This window comes from Rasamsonia byssochlamydoides (genome assembly GCF_041956645.1).
Source record: "Rasamsonia byssochlamydoides strain NRRL 3658 unplaced genomic scaffold VTN77scaffold_2, whole genome shotgun sequence".
Lineage (NCBI taxonomy): Eukaryota > Fungi > Ascomycota > Eurotiomycetes > Eurotiales > Trichocomaceae > Rasamsonia > Rasamsonia byssochlamydoides.
In genome coordinates, this window is record NW_027192385.1 from 543,006 (window position 1) to 568,207 (window position 25,202).

The window sequence follows — 25,202 nt, forward strand, 5'->3', positions numbered from 1 at the left end:
TACTGTACTAATAATAGTGATGGTAGTAATACATACATAGTACTGCATACTACTGCTACGGCCGTATGTAGAGAGACATGACAACATTGCCTTCTCTGCATGCCCGTGCTACTCAATCTTAATCTGATCCAACCTAATAGATCCCCAACTCTGCTCTACTCCTGCTCTAGAATTCAATCAAACCTAGAGTTCTTAGACTTCTTTCTGCTCCATGAGACAGATGGAGTCTGAGATGTGATGTGACGATTGATTGATTGCTCTTCTTCCCGTGCTTTCTGAGCTGAGCCCACAATAATGAGCAATCAAGGCTCCAGCTCCAGCTCCAGCTTCAGGTGGAAGACCATAGCCACAGTGCTGGCAGTGGCCTTTCTCGCCGTGCTTCCAGTACTGGCTTCTTCCTTCAACAATTTCAACATCAACTCATTATTCTCCTCTCTCTTCCTGTCCGGGTTCGATTTTAATTTCCTCTCCGCAGACACTCACGTCGACCCGCATGACAAACGCGATGGAGACAACACCGTCGTCCCCGACATCGTCGCTATTCAATCCGAAATCCTCGGAACCTGGCACCTCGACTCCTACTCACTTCTCATCCACTTCCCCGGGCCTCTAGCGTGGCCAACCTGGACCCGCCACCCCTTCGGCGTCAACGCCACAGGCCTCCTCCTCTACACGGCCGACGGATACATGTCCGCGCAGCTGATGCAGCCCGGAACGCCGCTCTTCGCGTCCGAAGCGTACCATCTTGCGTCTGACACGGAGATGGCGCGTGCGGCGAGGGGGTACCTTGCGTATGCCGGCGCCTACAGTGTCGGACTGGCTGTCGACCCGACTGGGGATGGGGATAGGTACAGGCCTGTAGTCAATCATTCAGTGCAGGTCTCGCTGTTCCCGAACTGGTTGGGGACGACACAGACGAGGATTGTTGAGCTGGAGGGGGATCGGTTGACCTTGATGCCTGATCCGGAGGGGTTGCCGTCGTGGAAGGTCAGTATAAACCTGAAACTGAGTGAGTGAGTGAGTGTATGTGTGTGTTTATGCTGATGGGAGTTTGTTTGATAGGGATTCAAAGTGGAAGCGATATTACGATGGAGAAGACCCGCCACTGTGAATGGAAGGGGGGATAATGAATGAACGAGAGAGAGATGATTAATTTATCAATAAATAATACGACGCAGTTATGCAAGGGTGGGATTGTATCAGTCTTTGTCTTGTTGTGAATTCGGTATTCTATTAGTATGATAGAAATATGATATTGATATCAAATAAATCGAAAAAAAAATGGACGTTTTCTATACAAAAGCAATAGGATCAGACTTCATGGTTAGTGTTAGGGTCAAGTCCACTTATCGAACAGTTCTTGGTTTGAATTATGTACTCTCGCTGTCATGGATGATAATCTCTCCTATCTCTACACACAATTATAGATAGATAAGTAGATAGTTATCTGATACTATACAGCTGATTGAGTCATATATTCGGAATATATCTCATGAGGCTTCTGACCTGGTCCCTGGCTTAATCCATCCTGTACGGAAGAAAATCCAACTTCTCCTCCAAAATCCCCTGCTCAACCGTCACAGTCGCCGTCCCATCTCCCCATGCCGGTGCCATCGCACTCAGCTTTCGAATCTGCTTATCCGGGACGATAATACTGTCCTGGCCAGCCGTAGCCACCGCCGTCGCCAGCTAGAAACTCCCCATTCGGCGTCGCCGCAGACAGTGCCAACTGACACCTAGTCGTGACGGGGTTGGGAACGGGCTTAGCAGCAATCATCCCCAGATGCCGAACGCGATCTTGAGCTGCTCGACCAGCGGCGTACGGTTGAAGTCGCCTGGATGAGTCGCGTTGGTAAGACGTGGCGCCCTTTGTCTACACCCTGCCGGACGAGCTCCCGCACGATGAGGATCTGCGCCAGCTTCGACCAGTAGTACTGCGCCTCCGCCGGAGATCAGTGTTCGTCTCGTCCAGCGATACGAACTGGATCATGGAGGGGGCGTCCTCATGCGTGGGACGTCATGACACAACGCGTGTGGGAGTCCCGGTGGAGGCGGTGGTGGTGCACATCGTGGGATCAGAACCAGCGCCAGATGCAGCTGCGAGAGCATGTTGATCTGGAAGTGGTTGTCGAGATGGTCCTTGCTGAGTGAGAAGTTTGTGATGCTGATGCCTGCGTTGAGGATGGCTGCTCAACAGATAGATTAGTAACCCTAACCCTAGTCCTTCAAAGAAAGGAAAAAGCATGTCTAGGAAGAGTAAAACTCACTCCATCGATTCATCCTTCCTTATCACGAAACTTCTTTGCAACCCGATCCACCTGGTGCAGGCCCCTCAGGTGGCAGTACATCCACTGTACCTGCGAGACATCCCCCCAGCCTTGAGCCTGGAGCTTGTCTCGTCGCTCGAGAGGACGATGATCTTGGCCGCATGGTATTTGAGCAGGTGCGCTGTGATGCCGAACCCTCTCAAGGGGCACTTGTTCCTTTTTTTTTTGGGTTACACAGATGTCAATATTATGTTGGTGACATTTGCCATGTCTCAGTCAATAAATAATCTCGGACATGCCGCATCTTTAGGAGAACGACTTAATTGAGAGCGCGGCCAAGGAACGCGAGGGCCTGCAATGAGGTTCAAGCTGGGTGAGTTTGTTGTTATATATTGGTCGTGATGTTTATAGATGCTGATAAGGCTCTGTTCTTCCATATTTTTTCCCCCAATTTGAAAATGGGTGACGATGCTAGAGGCTTCCTCATCTCGAATCGGAAAAAGCACTCGTCGAAGCCGGCGAGCTAATTAATGGCTTTAATAACTCACATGGTGGCAGAAATTCTGCAATGATACTTTTTTTTTTTCGATTCTTATCCATATGACTGAATTTAGTGTCCGCAATCTTCTTCGTAAGTATGCACTGTACCACTGTACCACTTATACAATCTACTCCGAGAGAAGTCCGAGTACAGACCAGAAACTACTGTGAGTGACACAATATGCTGTGCTTGTATCTCCTTGAGATAACCTTCTATATGGACTTGACTTAGAATTCATGCAACATCGTGCCTGTATGCATGAAGACATGGCTCAAGAAAAAATGGTGACCAATTTCCTGTTCTGAACTCTATTTTAATGGATATGTAAATCTTATCCAGAGATCCTAGGAGAACCAAAGGAATAGTGTTATATACTTCTAGTACTCTGTCACATTCAAATTTGGTACTGCGTGTAACTGATTGTAGATAGTGTTCACACCTATCACCACCCTTGAATAGATGACAAGGACGGCCTAAGCCAGCTGGTGCCGCTCTGTCCTGATATTATAAAAAGCTGGTCATCATCCTTCCTAAGTACCACTCAATTCAAATCTCATTTTCCACATACACAGGAAAAAACATGATCAACTTCAACGCCCTTCTCCTCCTCTTTGTTTCCACCGCCTCAGCTGGATGGGTGCAGCTCTGTAGCTCTGACGGCCATTGCACCGACACTGGTGACGCCAATTCGAACACGTGTATCGGCCCTGTCAATGGCAGGCCCCCTTTCACCTTCCAGGCCCATGGCTTCAAGGCTCGCTCTATGGCAATTTTCGCTGACAAGTGCTGGAGCCAAAATGTTGGTGATTGTGGCAACTGCAACTCGGTTTCAACCCACCACAGAGGTAAGTAAAGTACTTTGTATATTTATATCTATATATATCTATATATTTTCCCTGACTGATCGCTTCTCTAGGTCCTGTCTGGGCTGTCTTTCACACCGAAGAAGGATAGTAGAGATTGATGGGGACATTTCAGGATGCAGCCGAGGCAGTTGAGTCTGTGCTGTAACGAAACCGAGGTTCGTCTGACAGAGTGATACACTGACAGCCTTGTATTCTGATACCGTGTGCTACTGTATGTCAATCTGGAGGTATGTACATACCTAGCTGGAAGTACCTAGTAGTGACATCGTCCCATGCTTAGCCATTTGCGCATTCATTATGTCTATCTCTAGATAATATCTGTGGAATTTAGAATTCTGTACTTTCGATTCGATTCAATTCAATTCGATTTCCGTACGAATAAAATCATGAATTAACTTCGCGCCATATCGAAAATATCGAAAATATCGATAGTCCAAGTCCGCTAATCGACCGGTGCGGTTTGTTGTCTCTTCTTCTTCGTTGTCTTCGTCTTTATTTGTCTTTTTTTTTTCTCCCCTTGACTCCGTCGTGGAATTGCATTCTACAGATATAGATATCTGGCTATATGACTATTTGTCAATGAGTAAATCCTGTCTTGAAGTATCTATGCGTACTGTAGCGTTGATATGAACTGAAAGTTCAATCTCAATTGCTCTCATGAGGTATACCAGACCAGCACTAATCTATTAGACGGACTCATTAATGACGCCGCAGAAAGAAAATGCGAGCACATTGTGTGATAAAAAGATTAGACAGGATAATATTGCTAGAGAGATGATACCGGCATATGAAACCCATGAAAGCCAAACCCAACCACGCCATTGACATTGGCCCGACCAACCTCCGTCATCGTCTTCGCGTCCAGCACCAACAGATAGCTCTTCCCGCCGATGCCATCCAACAGCACCCCGTCGTCCTCGTCGGTGCCCTCTGGGTTCGCGACGAAGATCGGCTCGCCCGCCGTCTGCCCCGGCACGCTCCACCGCACGCTCGTCCGGGTCTCGACGTCGAACTTGACCAGCTCGTCCAGAAACACGCTCTGGCCTGAGTCAGTAACTCCTAGATGTAGCGGTGCTTGCGCGTGCGGACTGCGGCGTTGATCGACGGCAACTCCGGTGACGTGCCCTTCTCAGCGGAGAAGACTTCAACTGCATGCAGTTGCTTCGTATTGGGCGTCGCTGGAAGCTGCGGCAGGCGGAATCGGCGAAAGGCTTGGCTGTGGGTGAGTCGGACACGATGTTGTCGATGTAGAAGCGCTTGAGCACATCGAGCGAGTCTAGATGATCGATGCGGTGTGGAACAGAGAGGTGCTGTTGGCTTGCTACCTTCGATTCCTGGTCCGCGAGTTGATGTGCTGGCTCCTGGCCTCCTTGACTATGTAAAAGAACAAAAGCATAAAATAGAGAGAAGAAAGGCCGGACATCGGTTCCTGCCATGTAGATTATATCCCCTCCTGCAGCGAGATATCAATCAGCTGCGCCATCTTCACGAGCATGCATGCGAGTAGACAGCGATGTCTCTCCCCATAACAAACAAAATGAATGGAGAGCACTGAGACGTTCTAGATAGGGTGGGTGGCACTCTATCTCGGCTGTGCCACAGGAACGTGATGCCTCATCCGGGAGGAGGGTTAGGAGGGTTCTTCGGCAAGAGAAGCGGTGGTCCGGCCGCATCAAACTGGACGGCGTGGACATCGTCGAGCTGAATGGTCTCGAAGCACGTGGGGGACCAGGAACATGTTCCAGACAGCACGCGACACGAGATGTGGCCGTATCGATCGATCGACAAGCAACCATAGCTCGTGGCTGCCGTAGGAGCGGAGACATCAGACTCCGATCTGGAGATTAGATGTAGATGCAAGATTCCGTTAGTCTCTTCTCGGCGACATTTGAAGGCGCTAACGGGCTTCTCGAAGGCACTAACTCCACGTGGCGGGGGTTAGTATTGATGCCGATGAGATGTCGCCGACACGGGGACATTTTCCATCTGGGATGGTTCTCGCGTGTCGAGCACGTGCTCAGAGGCTGACACTCCGGACAGTTCACAATCACCCCTACTGGACAGACTGCAATGACGATGAGACGATTTAAACAAACGACGGTCGTTTCCCCGCAGGAGATGCGCGCTCGTCGCGATCCCAGCCGGATGCTGAGCATCCTGGATCATTTTCATTCGAGGAGCTGTCTGTGGATTGCGGCCTGCCTCCTTGACGGCCACCATAGCGTTCCTCATCAGTGACTACTTCTCGTGGAAATATCTCCCCATTGCCTTTCCCTTGATCTTTGTCGGCTCTATGCTACGTGCAGCGATGGCACAGCCGTCGCAGCGCCCTGGCCCTCGGCGCCCTGGCGCCTGATGTCGATATTCCAGGCTCCCTAGGTAGGATGTGTCTCTTCACGCAGGTTTGTAGGATTTCTAACGTACGTCTCAGGCCTCGGCTTCTTCTGGGAAGCAATCCGCACCTGGCGAAACAACACCGCGCTGGAATTCTGGGAATGGATCTTTGAACACACCGGGTGCGCCTCCCGAGGCTCGTACACGGCCGAGGTCATGATAATGAATGGCCAGCGCATGATCCTCACGGCGGACCCGGAGAACGTCAAGGCGGTGCTGGCTACCCAGTTCAAGAGCTGGGGCAAAGGCCAGATGCTGTACGACGCCTTCAAGCCCTTCCTAGGCGACGGCATCCTCAGCACCGACGGCGAGCAGTGGCATCGGGCCCGCCAGATCATCCGCCCGTTCTTCAAGAAGACGCGCGTGTCTGATCTGGACCTGTACGAGCGCAACGTCCAGCGGCTGATCCCCAAGCTGAGCGAGAAGACCGTCGTGGAGATCGACGATCTCATCTTCCGCTACACCCTGGATGCCATTTCCGAGTTCCTGCTCGGGAAAAGGGTGGGCAGCCTGGACGACGACTCGAATGGCTTTACAGAGGCCTTCAATGAGGTCCAGCGCGTGCAGAGCGTCCTGATGCGAGCCGGGTGGGTAACTGCTTCGAACATGCATTCCCAACCGCTCCAGATGTGCTACAGTGCTAACGCCAGTCCATCCCCAGGCCGCTCATGTGGGCCATTCCCCGCAAGTCCTACCTGGAGAATATCAAGCGCCTGGATCTATACATGGAATCTTTCATCTCCCAGGCGCTGGCGCTGCCCCCGGGCAGTCCCGAAGCCAAGTCCGACACCTTGCTGCACGCCCTGGCCGGCTGGACGCGCGATCCTAAGATCATCCGCGACGAGCTGGCGAGCGTGCTGTTCGCTGGCAGTGACACGACCGCCTCGTCCCTGTCGTGGATCTTCCTCAAGCTGACGCGACACCCGAGGGTGGTGGCCAAGCTGCGCGCCATCATCCTGCGCGAGGTCGGCACCCGCCGGCCAACCTACCAGGAGATCAAAGATCTCAAATACCTGCAGTACGTCATTAACGAGACGCAGCGGCTCTACGCGACCATGCCCTTCGCCACGACGCAGGCCCTGCAGGACACCAGGACACCACGCTTCCCCGCGGCGGCGGGCCCGACGGCCTCAGTCCCATCGGGGTCCGCGCCGGCACACCCATCATCTACCCGGCGCTGCTGATGCACCGCCGTCGCGACCTCTATCCGCCGGTGTCCGAGACGTTCCCCGATCCGTTGGAATGGGTGCCGGAGCGGTGGGAGCACTGGACGCCCAAGAGCTGGCAACTGATCCCGTTTAGCGGCGGGCCGCGCATCTGCATCGGCCAGCAGTTCGCCCTCATGGAGATGTGCTACACGCTGTGTCGGCTTCTGCAGACATATGAGCGCATTGTCGACTATACTGGTGGTGGACCGCCCATGCTGAAGTGCGGCATCGTGGTGACGCCGTTCCATGGCGTCAAGATTGGCTTCGTGCGGCCGGGTGAGGACGCTCCTTCCCCGGCTGAAGGGAATGAAAAGACCACTTAGTGAACGGGTCAGCTCTCTCCTTTGGTGTATTTATTATTATTCCCATCTGTCATCTTGTCTTGGATGTTTCGTATGATGGAATCCTGACGCGCTTTCTTTCTCCACGGTCTGAAATTTCCTTGTCATCAGGAGCGATATTTAATGCAGGATGGCAGCTGCAAAAGAAACGGAGATATGAAGAAAATTCAAGCTCGTTTCAATCAACAAATCCCTTCCATTCCGCCTGGTTATATACTATCCAATCTTGGGCACAATCCGCTGCAATGAAGATAACCAACCGAACTGTTTAGTATTTCTTGTACTGTACCTTTCTTTTCGAGAAATAATTGGTCTCTGAGTTTTCTAACGATCACGTGGCATGCTCGATGCACTGCAGTCGGGGTCATGAGCGTGATTAATTTCCTTTGAGGTCTGGTAAACATCCTTCCTTGTTCGGAAAAAAGATGATGAGTTGCATTTGCTCAAGAGAGGAAGGCACGTTGGTGCACCTGGGCAGTTCCAAGGTTGCCAGTACGGAGTACCCGAAGCGGGGCTTAAGTTCTTGACAGATGTGGCTTGAAAGGACTCCTTGAACTCGAACCCCTCCGATTCAGCCCCTCTTCTCTCCTTTGCCATCCAACTGGTCCTCCAGAACTAAGCGAGCACAAAATGAGCAGACTGCGGCATCCCCTGTCCGGGGTGCACGCTGCAGACCAGTCACCTGGCTCAGTCTTATCCTAGGGGTCGCGCTAGGGATAATGGCGGGCCGGGGCGGTTGTCGGGAGGCGCGGCAGCGGAACCAGTATCCCATCCAACCCATTTTTGAAAATCATGATAGCGGGGCAGGATTTGACAGTTGATTTAGACGGAGTCTCCATCATGGTCGCCAGTGCTGATTCCGATTTTTGCATTTCTGTTGCTTGTTGTATCTCGAGCTGGTCAGCGGTTGCTTCTCCATCAATTGATATCGGATTACAGGATACTGGATGATATAATTCGACTGCTACCATGTGTGCTTGACCAACACTAGCCATACGAGTGTTGGATACAACTCCAATGCTGCATTGTGATCCTCTCTTGAAGGACATCAATTGCAGCAATTGCCCACCAGCTCTTCTGCTGCTTTGGTCACCGGGCCTTTGAAGTTCACTAATGCTCTGAATTTTCATGAACATTGCCATACACTGCATGCAAACCAGCACGATTGTCGTTTTTGCTGATTGTTGTGCCTTTCTGCAGCTCAAGCAGCTGCATGCCCAATGTATTTGAGGCACAAATCAACAGAATCTGGCGTGTCCTGTAACTTAGGACATGACTCTGCTAGGGCTTTCTTTATGCGTGTGTTCGCAGGCCTTTTTATCGCCCACAAAAGCTGTCCTGCACATCCTTTGTGAAACGTTCTGAAAAGTTCTGCTTACCGTTTCACTATTTGTAGCAAACATGGGGTCATTTTATCCTCGAACACCGACGTCTCGGACTGGTCAGGGGCTGCATCGTCTTATTGAAGATCTGAACTTCAAATTCGATATCCGAATCCCCAACCCGTTGGTATCGTCGCCAAGTTCGCGGGAGAGGGATAAGCCGCTCGACGTACGGTGTTTCCTCGCGATAAAGCAATTATATTTCAATAAAGACTTCAATATCTATCGCATCTTGGAAGACTTTGAGGAAAGAGTGCGAGTCAGTACCACGCAATGGGTAGCCAAGCCAAGACAAGAACCGGGAACCTTACCGAGCTCGAACGATTTTCTGAGGAGAGACGGCTACCGCAGCATATCGGAGGCCGAACGTGAGAAGCGTCTAAAGATTCTTCTGGAATTGCTCGACGATTGGATCTATCTTATGCGAGGGGGATCGTTTAGCCCACATGCTCTTGACCGCCCCTGTCGACCAAGGGACCTGTCGAATGGGCCACCACGACTCTGCGATCACGCGCGCCCCCGAGCCTTGCAGCCGGAGACGAAGAGGAAGTCTATCGAGGACGAAGAGGTATTTCACACGGCTCGCAATTCCCCAATCATCCCTCCCGATGAGGGTTATCCGTCTTTGGGGAACCAGGACGAGTTCGAAGACTTCGTTTTTGATGCGATAGACACTGACGATTTTATTCTCGACGACGACCAGAAGCCCGAGTCCCCCAAGAAGTCGAAGAAGAGACAATCGAGAATTTCTGATTACATGACTGTCGTGAAAACTGACACAAGTCCAAGCAAACAAACCAAAGCGGCACCCGCCTCAGAAAATGAATCCACCACTACTAGCTTTGCAAGAACAACTAGCTTTGCAACGACCGTGGTGTCGGACATTTTTGATTCGCGCGAGTCCCGTACGCTGGGCACTTCGTTTGACACCGATATCACCGAGCCAATAGAAAAAAGCCTGACTCAGGCCAGTTCAACAGTTGGACTCATGCTTAGCGAAGAGGTGACCAATATCTTACAAGCAGTGGAAGCGGGAGGTCTGTCTGTGTCGAGAGCGAATCTCGAACAAGACATCGCCGAACAGAAGCTTCTTGATGATCTTCGCGAAAACGGTCCATTTGCCAAGAGAGCGACTTTCCCAAGTTCCGTTTCGCTGCGGGCAAGGTATGAGCTGGAGAGAATCGCTCAGGAGTGGAAGATCCCTCCTAAGCAGGTTCTTGCCGGGGATAGAGTTCCCTTCAATAACCATGAAGACTTCTGGAAGTGGGTCGAGGGACACAATCAGCGACATGGGAAGGCCCTTCCTGAGAAGTCGCCTGCAAAGGCCTGGGATGCAGCAGTGAATCTGTTCAAGGTCGTGGACAAGCATTCTGAAGTTGTCGTGTTCACTGGCGCGCTAGACTGGTGCGACAAGTCCGAGGCTGGGATTTTCAAACTCAAACTCAATCCTCTAAGAACCGAGCGAAGCTGTCGCTTCCACCGTCGATTCGGTTCTGACAGGTTCCTGAGCGTCACCATCCCTGCGCCTTCACGACCCCCCGCGCATCTTCGCTTCGACTCGCATCCATCGTTTCTTCGTGAAAGTATTGCGAAATGGTTGACACACTACGACCACTACCTCCTGGGAAGAACATGGAGGGCGTTCTACGTGGAAGAGGTCAAGACGAAGGGGAAGAAAAAGACGAGTGATATCCGATTCCGCGTGGAGTTCTTCGCTGTTGATGGGATCGACTTTGACCACAGCCATTCAGCATCCTCCCGGTTGGCGCCCATCGACCAGCCTGTTGACAAGCACACTCCCATGACGGCGGAAGCATTACTGGACTGGCACATGCCGCGCCACGCGAACCTGGATCAAACGGACTGCAAGCTCTTTCAGCGCATCGCCCTCGGACTTTCGAAGACGTGGGCTACCGTGGTTCTCCGTCCCGAGGAAGTTCTACATCTCAAGGATGACAAGAACAAGCCGGTTATGAATGACGGCTGTGCTTTGATGTCGAGAGCTCTCGCACGAGAGATCTGTGACCACCTCGGTCTCTCGGGAGGCACGCCCAGCTGTTTCCAGGGTCGCATTGCGGGGGCCAAGGGGCTGTGGATGGTGGACAGACAGAATTCGCCAATCAAAGCTGGTGACAGGGATTTCTGGATTCAGATTTCTGATTCCCAGCTGAAAGTCAAACCGCACCCACACTACTGGTCCAGTGAGACGACAGATGATGAACAGTTGACGTTCGAGGTCGCCAACTGGCCCAAGGAGTTGCATCCAGTGGAACTGAATATGCAGCTTCTCAACATCCTGGAACAGGGGGGCCACGTGCGGGAATACGTCGCAGAGGTAATGCGCAACGGAATCAGGCAGACGTATGAAGATTTCGCCAAAGTGATAGAGAAAGGCGATCTCTGCCGGGCCAGACTCCTGGTTCATAAACTCCGGCCCGGACTGGAGGACGCCTTCTCGCGCAACAGCTTCCGGCGAATCGACCAGTGGATCCTCGATGACACAGAGTGCATCATCCGACTTTTAGACGCTGGGTTTTCTCCTCGAAACTTCCCTTTCCTGCGAAAGCGTCTGAGGCAGTATCTCAGATATCTGCTTGACCGCTACGTGAAGGAGCTTCATATTCCCATCCCATTATCTACCTACGCGTATTGCATTGCCGATCCGTATGGCGTTTTGGGAGAAGATGAGGTGCATTTTGGCTTCTCGCACCGGTGGCAAGACGTTAACTTCGACGACACCATGCTGGACGGAGTCGATGTACTTGTCGGTCGCCTGCCAGCCCATCGACCGTCAGACATTCAGCGACGACGGGCCGTGTGGAAGCACGAACTCCGTCACTTCAAGGATGTCATCGTCTTCTCCAGCCGAGGAGACACACCACTCGCGTCGTTACTGTCGGGTGGTGACTACGACGGCGACAAACCTTGGATCTGCTGGGACCAGCGGATTGTGCAGAGCTTTAAGAATGCCCCTCCTCCGCCGCCCGATCATCCGCCCGAGTACTTTGGACTCACGAAGCACTCACGGCCGATGCGTGAGGTGCAGTCGATGGGAGACTTCCTGGAGAAGACATTCATGTTCAACTTGACGCTATCGAATCTCGGGCGATGCACTGTCGAACACGAGAAGATCGTCTACGACGAAGACGAATCAGTCAACTCGGCAAAAGCACAAGAGCTGGCGATGCTCCTCAGCCATCTCGTGGACGGCCGGAAGGGAGGTCTCCAGCTGTCAGAGAAGGCGTGGCAGGAGTATCGGAAGAAGATCAGTCCTCGCAAACGGGAGGTTCCTGCGTACAAGGACACTAGCGCCAGCAAGTGGAAAGCCTCCAACATCATCGACTACCTGAAGTTCGAGGTGGCTCAAAAGGAGACGCATCATGCTTTGGAACAGTTGCATACGCTCTGCGAGGGGTTTGAGGACGGTCGAGATGCGGATCTTCTTCGGCCGTGGCAGAAGGCTTGGACGAGGGCGGACAGGGAGAAGAGGAAGGCGTCGAACGAGAAATTGTATAACGCCCTCCAGGAGATCCAACAGCGCGTCAAGGACGCCCACAACCGATGGATGAAGTTCTGCGGGCCCAAGAAACCGTTTAACTTGATCGTCCAGCGCGCTGCCGACCTGATCCGCGAGATCCAGCCGCCGACGTTTGACCACCCGCTCGGCCACACGTGGCAGAACAGCGAGTACGAGTGGCGGATGCTGCTGGCATCGTGTACATATAACAGCTTCTGGAGGTCCAAGTTCCCCTGGTATGCGGTCGGCGAGACGCTGTGCCGGATCAAGACGGGCGATGGACCGGCCCGACTGGTCTGCGAGGCGATCTATCAGTGTCTCAAGGTGAACAGCAAAGTGTCACGACGACTGGCTGCGATGGAAGTGGACGATGACGACGCGGGGGCCTCTGACGAGTTTGAAGGCAAGGAGGCGATTGAAGAGTTCCTCAGTCGTGACGACTGGAGCTTCACAGCTGGTCTGGCGACGTTGGATTATTTCGATGACGAGGATGGGCTGTCTGTGGAGTGAAGCCGCCCTTACTCTAGATGGATTTATAGTTCTGAATATTTCCCATATACCCTTTGGAGTTGGTTAGTTGTTACTTGTTACTTTTGATTGATCGATCGATTGATGCTAATTCCCTGTTTTGAGATTTTCTGTATGTACTGTACAGTATGTATGTATGTACATCTGGCGCCGAAGCTCCCACCTATTCTACACCCCATATGTCTTTTCACAATGTCAAACTAGAGTCAAGATGTACGTCAATATTGTGTGTATACATCACCACCTACACGGAAGAAATAAATTGAAATAAGGACAAAGGAATAAAGAAATACACTACATAGAAATATAATTTCAGAGTAATGGCACCTCTTTTTTTTAGCTGAGTTTTGAACAGTTATTGATAATGGATGTCCTCGAGTGTTTGCTATTCTACCTGTCCTATTTAAGAATCAACGATAAAACTGCTTACCATCATCATATAAGAATCAATAATAAAGCTATTAATTATATAAGCTGGTTTGAAACTGCCATTTACTAATAACTACTACGTCATATTACCCTTTCTGGGGCAAGATAGTTACAAAAGGCATAATTACATAATTATAATATCTTCTTGTTTTTGCATTCTCTTAAACAAAACACATGGAGGAGGAGCAATAAGGGGGTAGGAGTTATGAGTAGTGCTATTCTCAAGGGTAATTTCTTTCTCTAAAGACGGCTACTACCTAAGGGGCACTATGATGTGGTTAGTTGGTTGGAGAGGAAATGGCCCTGGGCCTCGAACCCTTTTTTTTTTTCCTTTCTTCCTTTCTTGAATTTCGTAAAATGCAAAATTAAATATCTTTTTTTGAACTCCTCCTGGGAAATAAAATTATTAACCTAAACGCCCAAAAATACCCGAATGAGTGAAGCCCGTGCCAGTGTGCCACCTTCCTGGAAAGGTCAAGCTTGACTAGGTACCCGGTTTCGGGCAATTCGATCTGAAGATTCGAAAAGGAGTGGACTGGACACTGGACAATAATACCTATTGTCCAGTTTATGTACAGTACTAATTCCTATCAGCCGGCAGTTGAGACGCTCTGCAGCCGATCGGACACATACTGTACAGTACGTTGTACAGTACGTATACATACTACCTGGGCAGATGCATGCAATCGGAAGGAGGTCATCTGCTCGAGACATGAATACATCTGATCGGGTTATTAATATGCGTATTCATGTGACTGACGACGATCCCGGGTAAACGATTTCCCTAAGCCGTCCCGACACGGCGGGACATTCACATGTCATGTCACATGTCTGCCATTGATTAATTAATTCCTGGCTGGCGAATGGGAGGAACTCGGCAAAAGCAAGGGAAGGGAAGGGAAGGGAAGGGAAGCGAAGAGAAGAGTTTTGGATTGATCTGGATGCAGTGATGCTTGATGCAGTGATGCACTCTGTTTATTAAGAGAGAACCAAGAAAAAATCCTGGACATTATTGTACTAGTTTATTACTGCGTAGGAACGAGATAGTACCTATATATAGACAGGGTATAAAATAATAGCAATAGTGATGTGTAGGTTCCTTTCCGCCCCATAAGTTTAATATCGTGTCGTCTTGCCTTTTCCGCAATCGCTTCATCAGGTATAGTGGATAGTGGATCATGTGCTCCCATCTGATGGAGTTGAGTCGGACAGGGCTCATCCGCATGTGAAGAACCCGTGTGAGAAGCCGTAGAACCCGTGTCTTCCTGCCCAACTTGTCCACGACGAATTGACCAAGTGCAGACAGGGCCAAGTCAGCCGTCACGAGTGGTTCTTCCAGTGCGTCAGTGCAGGTCCGCGTCGTGACTGGCGGGGAAGCATCCCGGTCACGTTTGCCGCCATTTTCACGTGCAAAAACTCGCACCTCGCAGGCCTCCAGCAGGCTTAAGCCATCTCCGTCTGGGCTGTTCGGAACGACGGCGCGTTCGCTTATAGGATAGGATGGACCATTGTCCTCCAGATCGAGGCCATGCCCAGGGATGGCCCCAGTCACAGCAGACGCAAGCACATGAGCTCGTCTCGCCGTCCCCGGCCGCTGCTCTCTCTGCCGTGAGAGATACGGCGTTTACTGCTGCTCCTCTGCCTTCTCTCTCTTCGATTCCTCCGACTCCCTCTGCCTCTGCGTCTGCCTCCTCCCGCGAATCCAACATGACCATGGACGTGGACAGCACCGACGACGACCGCGCTCGTCGAGCCACCAGCGTCCTCTCAATGGACGATATCGAAGCCGCGCAGGCCCTGGAAGGCCTTCGTTCGGGTACGCAGTATACAAATTAAAAGCTCATGACGGTTATACTGATTTTTCTCGTATCCAGACTCTCGCCCATCACATCCTCAACCCCCCGCCCCCGCACCCGAACCACCGCAACCCGAACCGCTGCTCTCTCTCCTCACCTCGAGACATCCCTTGATCTCTTCTGCGATCAACGGATCCATGTCCGCCTACACCTCATCCAAGTCGTATTCCCCTCGCTTCAAATACGGAGCCGAGTTCCTCGAACGGAACATCGGATCGCACGTCGCCAACACGGTCGGCACCGTCAGCCGAAAGACTGGAGTAGAAGGCGGCCTGCGTTGGGCGCTGCAGCGGCGGGATACCGGCGACGCCAATGACGATCGTAACAAGCGGAGAAAGGTCGGCGAGGAGAGTGCGTCCAGCAAGATGGATATCGAAAAAGTAGTGTCTGATCCGGCCGACATGCACCGCGGCCGGTCGTCATCCGAGCTCTCTTATCCGGAGTCTCTCCCACCGTATGATGATCAACGGTCGCCACAGTATGAAGAAATCAATAGCAACAGTAACAACACGTCGCAGCCAGCCTCCACCTGGCAGAGCCGTCTGATGATCTCGACGTCGGGGCTGGGTGTTGCCATGAGCGAGGAGTCGCTTCGCCGGCTGAGTTATTGTCTGAAGTGGCTGCGATGGGCGAACGAACGGCTCAGCCATGCGATCGTGGCGCTCAAGAACGTGTTGCAGCAATGGGACGAGTCGAGGAAAAAGGAGAAATCCGACGAGGCGGCTCCCAACCGCGCCATGCTGTCTCAGCATATCCAGGCCGTTAAGGAAGATGTGCTGCGGACACTCAAACAGGTGGTGGATATTGTGTCGAAGTACACCGGAGGGGCGTTGCCGGAGAACGCACGCAACCTGGTGCGCAGACACCTTATTTCGCTGCCGCAGCGGTTCCGAATCGCTTCTACTACCCGTTCCCCATCGGATACGACCCTTTCGTCCTCAGATGAGGCGACGAGTGCGCATCGGGTGTTGGTGCTGGCGCAGGAGGGTCTCGACATGATGGCGCAGGTCAGCCGGGTCGTCAACGACACCCTCGTCAGCGCCGAAGTCTGGTGCGAGAGACTCGGACGGAAGCGGCCTGACATGAAGAACGAGCAACAGCCACCGCCGGAACAGCCACCGCCTGTCGATGTCAAGCAGCCTATCGAGACGCAGCGGGATGTCGAGATGGGAGGTACGCAGGCAGCGTAGGAACATCCACAGCTGATATTCCACCCAGGAATGGAGGGATAAATTGTTCCGGCATAACTCTACCTCTCAGGATTCTGAGATTGTAGTCTTCGACAAGCTGTTCTACCTAGATCAGCTCTTCGCATAGGTTGCGCATAGGTTGCGCATCTCGAGTGTGATTCCCTTCCTTCCCATATGCTACGACTTGTCGACAAACACCTTCACCTTCTCTTAGTGAAGTTTCCTTCTTGGCTATAACTCTAAAAGTGTTCATCACTCGCATGTCACTTTATTTCATTTCATTTCATTTGTCTTGTTGATATCCACCGCATCAGTTGTGTTGATGTTCATCTATGTTGGAAGATTTTGACTGGATCTAGAAAAGACTGCACCCACTGCATATATTGATTGATTGATTGATTTTGGTCATGTTAGGTCAGGATAGGTATTTACTGCGCGTGCTAGTTGATCTGGCTGGCTTGGATTGGTGTATTTCTTTCAGCGGCGTGTTTTGAGAAGAAGAGAAAGGTATCTTACTTGTCTGATACTTACTAACTTTACTTGGGAGTTTGTTTTGAATACTGTAGTTTTCATCTCATTTCATGGCGATAGCACTGTTTATTTGTCTATTTATCTCTCTATCTAGTGTTTTAGTTATGTGTTTATTTATTCGTCTGCGATAGGTAGGCAAAAGGAGTGAGTCAGAATCTGGCAAAATTATGTAAGAGCATAGCCCCACTAAAACCACCATACTTATTAATTATATCTTCACAGACTATCTAGATATGCTAATATTATTCCATGTGCTACTAAAAGACCCTTCTACCTACTCCTTTAAATTCACTTCTGTAATTATGTCTTTAAAAGTATATAAATTTAGCTCCTACTTACAGGTGTCGACCCATTTGGGGATGGTGTCGGATCGTGCCGCTTTTGGCCGCCCTGGCTGAACCGCCCGATCTATATATAAACCCGCAGTGCGTCCCTCGGGGACAACCTCCTCGATCTTTCCTTTCTTCACCTCGCTGCGTTCGACGTGTCGCGGCCGGGCACCTTCCTAGGAGGATGCTGCGCTACCCGATGATTGCCCTGACTGGGGAAAGCGCGAACTTTCCGACGTGATCCATGTGGCCTCCTGCGTTAGGAAGCTGAGCAGAGGGTGCCGGGGATCTCATTGCATGCCTCCCCTTGTTGTCTGCCGCCCTATAATATCGTGTTTGTTCTCATTTTCGGGCGTAGGCGGAGCTTCATTCAGCAGCCGCTACTTTTGTCACCATCCGTACGGAATCGATGCTTGCTCTACACTGGAATTTTCTGTTCTATGGCTCTCATTGTTATTGCAGTTGGATGTCGCCTTCCCCTCTCGCGCTGTGTCTACTGTCTCTTCCCTTTTGCGAATCTCTCGCCAGGGACGCTTTACCTTTGACAGCTATCCCGTCGCCAGGCTGGCTGAGACAAGATTGGGCTTGGATGAGGCCAGCAGTAGCAAGGAGAGACAGATCTCCGGACCGCGAGACAGACGAATGGGATATTTTTAAGAGCTTTTTAATAATAAACAAAGATCTGGACTGCGGTATATGCGACGACCAATTTGAATTCGAGGCAAACGGAGTGCAGCCAGAATTAACGAAATCCCGTGCTCCCAGCCTTCTCTTGAGACATGGAGAAGTAGTTCTGGGCACGTCTTATTTGCAGTGTGGCCGCTTTGTCCAACGCCCGGCCGTTCAGCGTCCAGGAAGTGCTCCTGGAAAATAGGCAACAAGGCCAACTGATCTTCGAGCAAAATTTTACTATCCGTCGTCACGAACAGACAATCCAGGAATTGAGAATTGCGCTCCAGGATGTTCTTGGAGAATCAACCTCCTGCGAGGACGACCACAGTGGCGCAGTGACCGAAATTGAAGATGACGGCACTACCCAATTTGACAGTATTGCAGCACAGGAAGGTGTGTAGGAAATCTCGGGAGGAAGTAGTCAGTCTGGGAGAGCGTTTGGTCTTTACATGTTGTCTTACATCTGTCTGTCCGATACTTTGGTAGCACATGTTATTGAATTTGGTCTCATTAAATTCCGATATTAAACACGGGAATTGAACCAATCATTTTCTCAATAGGCATACAGAGGGATTTAACAACCCGAAGGGTGTTTGCAATAACAGGCTTCATTAGCATCTCAAGGCAGACCTCGAATCAAGGGTCCAGAGACATCATATTCGCGAACCACGGAGTGATGAATTCGAGGATGCCCTGCAGCAAGACAAAGTATCTCTGCGTTCCTGTTCCTCTGCGCTCCTAAATCAGCGCGCAGGCAGAGACAGTCCGTTTTCGCCACATTTCCATACCTTAAATAGCGACTGCGGGCTGCTTGTGTCTGTCTTTCTCATACGCAAATCTCTCATTGACTATGGAACGTTTTCCAAGGCGCACTCTCTTCCCCATCGCTGAGGAAATCACTCCCCTTGATCATCAAATCCTCTGCAATGGGGGTACGACTTCCAATATTGAACGACTTCCATCCCGCCTTCAGCAATCCAAAAAGACACCATCCGCTGACTTGCGGGAACGGATTGAGGAGTTGACCTATGAAGTCAGCTACCTCAGAGCAGAACTCATCTGTAATAAGGAGTCCAAACAAGCATTAATGGACCAAACAGTTATTCCTGCTCAAGCAAAAGAGGAGGAATCTAAAAACACTATATTCTATTAGGGGGTACACATACTCCCCCAGCTTCTCAATTTTTACTACCATACAGGCTGGGAGACAGACGTTTGCCTCAACCACTGTCCAGATGGTCCAGAATCTTGGATTCGATGGCATTGACATTGACTGGGGGGTAAGAAAACAAAAGAACCCTCACACATTTTCTGTCTGCAGAAAATCAACTTGTTAGTCCGTCAAGCTTACTTAAGACGTGTTTACACAGTATCCCAGCAATGGTACAGAGGCCGATAACATGGTGCTGCTTCTGCAAGAAGTGAGATCGGTTTGTATATAAATGAAACCCTCTCAGACAGTACTTAATGCTAACAATACTTATCCCTAGGCTCTGGACAGGTACTCTGCACAGTATGTAAATGGCACCCACCTTCTGCTTAGTATTGCGTCACCAGCAGGCAGGTTTGCACCAGATTATTAGCTGCACAATATTATCCTGGTTATACTGACCAACATCGTATAGGTCCCTCTAATTATCAGTCCCTGCATCTTGCAGAGATGGACCAGTATGTTGATTTCTAGAACTTAATGGCCTATGATTACAGGTTCATACTCCCCTAACCTCCAAGAAGGCCTCTTGGCTAACAAATCAACCACAGTGGATCTGTTCGTTGCCCTTTCCTGATCTAGTTGTAGCCTGGATCAGCTAACAAACATTCAAGTGGTCGTCAGTTGCTGGGGAACTTGCAAATGTCTACACATCAAGCTCTGACCCGTCTAGCACCCCATTTAATACTGACCAGGCCATTGCTTCTATACTTCTAATGGTGTCGATCCTAGCAAAATTAATTTGGGCATAGCTCTCTATGGTAGGTCATTTCTTAACACGGAGGGACCAGGTACCTCATATAACGGTATTGGCCCTGGCGAATGGGAGGGGGGAGACGGCGTCCGGGACTATAAGACCCTGCCTCAGACAGGCACTGTTGTATATGAACTCGACCAGCCCATCATCAGTTACAGTTATGACCCAAACAAGAAAGTCATGATTAGTTACGATACACCCAATGTGGTCAACTGGAAAGCCCAATATATCCAGCAAAAGGGTCTGGGTGGCAGTATGTATTGGGAAAGCAGCGGAGACAAGCCTGGTAATGAGAGTCTGATTGCTACAGTATGCAAACTCCCATTATACTGATCCATATCTGCGCCTCCACTGGACAAAAGCTGATTGGCAGAAATAGCTTGTCAACAAAGTTGGCGGAACGGCTGTCCTTGATCAGAGCCAGAATTTGCTCAGTTACCTGGCGTCAATCTACAACAACTTAAAAGGGCGGGTTCTCTTCCTGTTGACTTAAATGCGCAACCCATAAAACAGAACAGATCCACATTCATTCCTCTCTTTGCATTTCAGGCTTTATACTTATCTGGTCCATTCTCACTCACTCATTTGCATTGGTTTTACCATCTTGCATTCATTTTGCGCGTCACGTGTTATTTGTACATATTAGGTTTAGTGTCAGGGCAGGATCTTAGGGCTGGAGGTTGTTATCTGGCGCTTCGCGGGAGCTTCCAACCTCTCTTCCTTTCTTCCTACCAGCTTTGGTTACTTTTCGATAGCTGCCAATAAGATTGAGTCTATCTGATTGCTTGAGCCGTCACACGAAATGTTCAACTCATATAGAATGCCGCCCAGCTGTATCTTGAGCATAAGTGGGGCGCTCTGCTTGAAGGGTCAATAACAACCAACCATTGTACGTTGACAACAGCGCAAGAGAACCCATTAATGCTAGGCAGATCAACAATTAAGTACTCTTATTACAAGAATCATGCCGTTAAACTAATATACAGTGTCGGAACTGGGCGGTTAAGCAGTGTTGGCAACTGGTGCGAGCCGATGTCTATTCCCCAGCGCGGATCCAGATTCAGGGAGATTTACAAGGTTAACCAATCAGACCGCATCAACTAGAATGGATTGCATCTAAATTGGATTGCAGCTGATCTTTCCATATGGAACGCCTTTCCATGCGGAATCTCGGTCCATGTGGAATCTCTCTCCATGTGAAATCCCGCTCCATGTGGAATCCCTCTCCATACGGGGCGTCTTTCCACGTGGAACATACCTGCCGTCTCCAGCCACAATGTGGCTGGGCAGGCGTAATGCCAGCCTTAGACGAGCTTCGGGGTCCTCCCGATCCTCAGTGCGGTTCTATATACCGGCGAACTCAGTGCTTGCCTTACGTGGTTTCCTCCCTGTTTATAGCTTCTAACTACCCAAGAAGCCCACTCTGAGACTAAGGATACTTACTAAGAAGTGAAAAGCCCAGAGGATTCGACTTCCCCGACTTTGACTCCGTCTGTCTGGTCCACACAAAACAAACTCTAGAGGAAGGAAGAGCTTGGAGAGAGGATATTGGAAGTTACACATGTCTAGCTGGCTATCTACATCTATATTGTATACTCTCTTGCCGTGACGGCGTGGCTCAAAGACATGGTCAGGTGACTGTCACATGTGGTATTCCTAATTAGGAAAGGCCTGCGTCGCTTCACTATTACATCGTCTTTGTAATTTTTCTTCTTCTTCTCTCCAGCTTAGAATCCTCGTTAGATAGCCACCAATATGATTCGTTCATTTTTGACTGAGCCGTGACACTGAATGCCATTCATTCAATGTCACTCGGGAGTCATCGTGATGGATGAGTCCATGTCAGCATCCAGACACCAGAACCTGCATCCACGACATTGACAAGTCATACTTGGAGAACCTGACCACCAGCAATCAACAATCTGCGGACGTCATGTTTCCTACCACTCTGGTCCCGTATCTTGGGGCCTGTCATTATCTGGCTATTTTCCATACCTACCAGAGCAGCCATGACCTACAGTACGTACCTATCGTGTCAGAGAATTTTCCACTTCTTAGCTTAGTACTCTGTACGGAGTACTCTCTTCCTGCTGACATCGGAGAAGCCACCAAAAAAGTTCATACCCTGACTCAGTCGTCCTTAGCGGCATAATTTTAAAAATTCGTCTTTGCGACGTCAGATTCCTTGACCATTCGGAAGTATGCCCATTTTTAAGCTTGTTTCCATTTTTGGTTCTGTGCATATCAATACCCCTGACCCTTCCATGACACTAATGCAGTTGAACTGCATTTATCACAACGGCTGTTGCTGCTATTGAACAGCTCATCCACACAAAGCTGATTGGTGCCCACCTAAGGATTGAAGGCAGGCACTTTGCTCATAAAGAGGAGTACTGCAACCACTGCGCGCTCTTTCTTAGAATCCCATAATTGCAATTGTGCATTTGCCTAATTGACTTTCATTGCCCTACTGACTCTGCTCTGTCAGAAAGCTTTTCTTCATCCTGCATCTTGCACATTACCAACGCTTGAAGATGGCAGAATCCACGGCACAGAATGAGCCTACAGCACAAACTGAACAGAACGAGCCCACTGGTCAAGACAATCATCATATTCAGGCTGCTGTCGAAGTGGATCTTCAGGTTTGTAAAAGTCTAATACATTCCATAACAATGGTGGTTTTTAATGGGATCATAGGCTACTGAGAACGATTCTACTTATGGAAATGAGCTGTGAGCGACAGACTTTGCCCTTATTATAGTCATGCAACTAATTAGATATACCAGCTCAAGCTACAGCGCCTCTTTAACCTCTTCAGTGGTGAATTACCGCCATGAGAATGGCAGGCGCTACCATGCTTACCGCGATGGCAGTGANGAAAGACTAAGAATACTGTCTGACTGACAAACTACAAGGTTACCTCCTCCCTAATGATGAGGATGAGGCGGATCGCTTAGATATGGTTCATGAGATGACACTTACAATAATGGGGAAGAAACTATTTTTTGCACCTATTGAACCATCGCTACAGCGAGTCCTTGACATTGCTACTGGGACCGGGATTTGGGCAATTGATTTTGGTAAGCTATTTAATGAGATGCATATATTTTTGGAAACTCATATGTTGCAGCTGATGAATACCCTTCTGCCGAGGTCATTGGTAATGATTTGAGTCCTATTCAACCATCCATGTTAGTAAGCACCCCTCTCTGCATAATGGATATTAATAGATTATAGGGTTCCGCCAAACTTGAGATTCCTTGTTGATGACATTGAATCTGAATGGACATATGAGAATAATCCATTTGACTTCATCCATGCTCGTTATCTATGTTACTCTATCAAGGATTTCAGAAAGTTATTAAGGCAATGTTTCAAGTAAGGCTGCCTATCTATTTAGCTTTGGACGAGGCTATACTGACCTGGTTATTAGCTGTACGAAGCCTGGTGGCTGGGTAGAATTTCAGGATTGGGATGCACGGTTGAAGTCTGAGGATGGATCTGTTAAGGGCACAGCACTTGAGAGATATTATGATGAAGTTCTCAGTGCTTTTGAAAAAGCAGGGTATCCTCCAAGACCAGGTCCATACCTCGAAGAATGGTTCCGTGAAGCAGGGTTTGTGGATGTCCATGTGAAGAAGTATTATGTGCCAATGGGAGCCTGGCCCAAAGATCCATATTATGTATGTGAAGCCAGTTTTCTATATACACTATTGCTGACTTTAAGTTGCAGAAAAGAATTGGGACCTGGAATCTACTACAGGCTGAGTCAGGCTTTAGGGCAGCTGCTATGGCTGTGTTGACAAGATTCGAGTCATGGAAACCTGAGGAAGTCGAGGTCCTTGCAGCAGGAGCTCTGAACGATGTCAAAAATCCTAAGATCCATGGACTGTTTGACTTGTAAGTTGCTTCCTCTGATCAGAATCTTCCTATATTTAACTTTACTTGCTTGAGATCTAACTAACCGCTGGGCAGTTATGTTGTGTATGGTCGGAAGCCTGAGTCAACCGAGTCGACCGAGTGAACCGCACTGCAAGGAAGTGCATCAAGATATTACTTGGACTGGCATCTCTCGTTCTTAGTTAGCATTCGTTCATCTTTCTAATTTGCAATTTGCGATTTCTTCCATCATCTAAAGAGATTGAACTGAGTTGTTAGTTAGTATTCCTACTCAATCTAGCAGACTATTAGTATACACGTCTCTATGCAGAGAGTTCCAACCCGTATTCTGATAGGAACGAGATACCTAAATGAATCAGCACTATTACCATAGTTAAATAAATGAAGAAAACAAGCCCCAGAGACGCCCACAAAGGAAATGCGTCGGTACCTGATCGACAGCAACTACGACCAGATCCCCTAAATGGATGGATTGATGTAGCACTGCGTAAGGGCCCCAGTTCCCGGTATTGCTGTCTGACTGCAAGGTAGGTACTAATGTACTTAGGTAATCCCCCTGGAGTCCGTTTTTAGATATCAACGATAATTCATCAGTAGCTTGAATGTTTCATCCAGTACATTTATCTCAATTCAAGTACGATTACTTGGCCAGGAAATAAAAATAGACATTTACGTACCAATCACGCTGTTTCTACAAACCCAGTCTCTCTCATAATTAAGGCCTACGAGGGTGTGTTGTTTCAGGAGATAAGGCCTCTCGCTACGAATTATTATGATCCCTCGAGATCTGCATCCACATTGCAATCGGGGATTCCAAAGCAAATCCGTATTCATGTGACTGGATCAATGACGTTTCTTTGCAGGAGACACGTTCTAGGTGGAAATGCAACTAATTGGTAATTCTCCTGCAGAAGTTTTCGCACACAGCTTTTCCTGACATTTAACATGTTGCATAGTCTCTTTGACCAGCGCTCCTTGTCGTGTACTCATCTTCTCTACAGACCATCTTCCTCACCTACGTCATAGCAGTTCGTTACAGAATTTCTACTTCTTCAGACAGTAAGTTTACATCTCCGTTCTCACTCAGGGATCACACTGATTGTTGACGAGAATTATGACAGTTACCATCAGGGAAGTATCCAATCGACCATAGAAGATAGCTAGGCACTAGTGATCGCGGTCTCAATACTTTACTTCCAACGGCATGTTTGAGAAACTTTTCAGAGGTCCCAACGACCAAGGGAATGCTCACCCATGGAGCCATAATTTACCGAGTTACGACGT

At 49.5% G+C, this 25,202-nt stretch overlaps 10 protein-coding genes across 10 annotated transcripts; 9 read left to right on the top strand and 1 right to left on the bottom strand.

Annotated features, from left to right (window-relative positions):
- Window positions 1-294: 294 nt before the first annotated feature.
- On the top strand, window positions 295-1,017 carry VTN77DRAFT_2755 (uncharacterized protein; the record flags this gene model as incomplete). The annotated part of the gene is made up of 1 exon (XM_069418629.1): window positions 295-1,017. The coding sequence occupies one exon, from the start codon at window positions 295-297 to the stop codon at window positions 1,015-1,017; it is 723 nt and encodes a 240-aa protein (XP_069282236.1).
- A 501-nt stretch (window positions 1,018-1,518) lies between these two features.
- On the bottom strand, window positions 1,519-2,430 carry VTN77DRAFT_2756 (uncharacterized protein; the record flags this gene model as incomplete). The annotated part of the gene is made up of 4 exons (XM_069418630.1): window positions 1,519-1,689; window positions 1,824-1,934; window positions 2,017-2,186; window positions 2,358-2,430. 4 exons carry the CDS (start codon window positions 2,428-2,430, stop codon window positions 1,519-1,521), a joined length of 525 nt encoding a protein of 174 aa, XP_069282237.1.
- Window positions 2,431-3,388: 958 nt separating this feature from the next.
- Window positions 3,389-3,762, top strand: VTN77DRAFT_2757 (uncharacterized protein; the record flags this gene model as incomplete). The annotated part of the gene is made up of 2 exons (XM_069418631.1): window positions 3,389-3,653; window positions 3,725-3,762. 2 exons carry the CDS (start codon window positions 3,389-3,391, stop codon window positions 3,760-3,762), a joined length of 303 nt encoding a protein of 100 aa, XP_069282238.1.
- A 2,974-nt stretch (window positions 3,763-6,736) lies between these two features.
- On the top strand, window positions 6,737-7,252 carry VTN77DRAFT_2758 (uncharacterized protein; the record flags this gene model as incomplete). The annotated part of the gene is made up of 1 exon (XM_069418632.1): window positions 6,737-7,252. One exon carries the CDS (start codon window positions 6,737-6,739, stop codon window positions 7,250-7,252), a length of 516 nt encoding a protein of 171 aa, XP_069282239.1.
- A 1,766-nt stretch (window positions 7,253-9,018) lies between these two features.
- VTN77DRAFT_2759 (uncharacterized protein) lies at window positions 9,019-13,026 on the top strand (the record flags this gene model as incomplete). The annotated part of the gene is made up of 1 exon (XM_069418633.1): window positions 9,019-13,026. The coding sequence occupies one exon, from the start codon at window positions 9,019-9,021 to the stop codon at window positions 13,024-13,026; it is 4,008 nt and encodes a 1,335-aa protein (XP_069282240.1).
- A 1,947-nt stretch (window positions 13,027-14,973) lies between these two features.
- Window positions 14,974-16,519, top strand: VTN77DRAFT_2760 (uncharacterized protein; the record flags this gene model as incomplete). Its single annotated transcript, XM_069418635.1, has 2 exons — window positions 14,974-15,289; window positions 15,348-16,519. The coding sequence occupies 2 exons, from the start codon at window positions 14,974-14,976 to the stop codon at window positions 16,517-16,519; spliced, it is 1,488 nt and encodes a 495-aa protein (XP_069282241.1).
- A 1,269-nt stretch (window positions 16,520-17,788) lies between these two features.
- On the top strand, window positions 17,789-18,253 carry VTN77DRAFT_2761 (uncharacterized protein; the record flags this gene model as incomplete). The annotated part of the gene is made up of 1 exon (XM_069418636.1): window positions 17,789-18,253. The coding sequence occupies one exon, from the start codon at window positions 17,789-17,791 to the stop codon at window positions 18,251-18,253; it is 465 nt and encodes a 154-aa protein (XP_069282242.1).
- A 724-nt stretch (window positions 18,254-18,977) lies between these two features.
- On the top strand, window positions 18,978-19,686 carry VTN77DRAFT_2762 (uncharacterized protein; the record flags this gene model as incomplete). Its single annotated transcript, XM_069418637.1, has 5 exons — window positions 18,978-18,983; window positions 19,251-19,331; window positions 19,422-19,481; window positions 19,542-19,615; window positions 19,677-19,686. The coding sequence occupies 5 exons, from the start codon at window positions 18,978-18,980 to the stop codon at window positions 19,684-19,686; spliced, it is 231 nt and encodes a 76-aa protein (XP_069282243.1).
- Window positions 19,687-20,198: 512 nt separating this feature from the next.
- On the top strand, window positions 20,199-20,511 carry VTN77DRAFT_2763 (uncharacterized protein; the record flags this gene model as incomplete). Its single annotated transcript, XM_069418638.1, has 2 exons — window positions 20,199-20,327; window positions 20,398-20,511. 2 exons carry the CDS (start codon window positions 20,199-20,201, stop codon window positions 20,509-20,511), a joined length of 243 nt encoding a protein of 80 aa, XP_069282244.1.
- A 2,063-nt stretch (window positions 20,512-22,574) lies between these two features.
- On the top strand, window positions 22,575-24,042 carry VTN77DRAFT_2764 (uncharacterized protein; the record flags this gene model as incomplete). The annotated part of the gene is made up of 8 exons (XM_069418639.1): window positions 22,575-22,660; window positions 22,716-22,750; window positions 22,934-23,098; window positions 23,149-23,209; window positions 23,256-23,396; window positions 23,452-23,701; window positions 23,752-23,918; window positions 23,994-24,042. The coding sequence occupies 8 exons, from the start codon at window positions 22,575-22,577 to the stop codon at window positions 24,040-24,042; spliced, it is 954 nt and encodes a 317-aa protein (XP_069282245.1).
- Window positions 24,043-25,202: the final 1,160 nt, after the last annotated feature.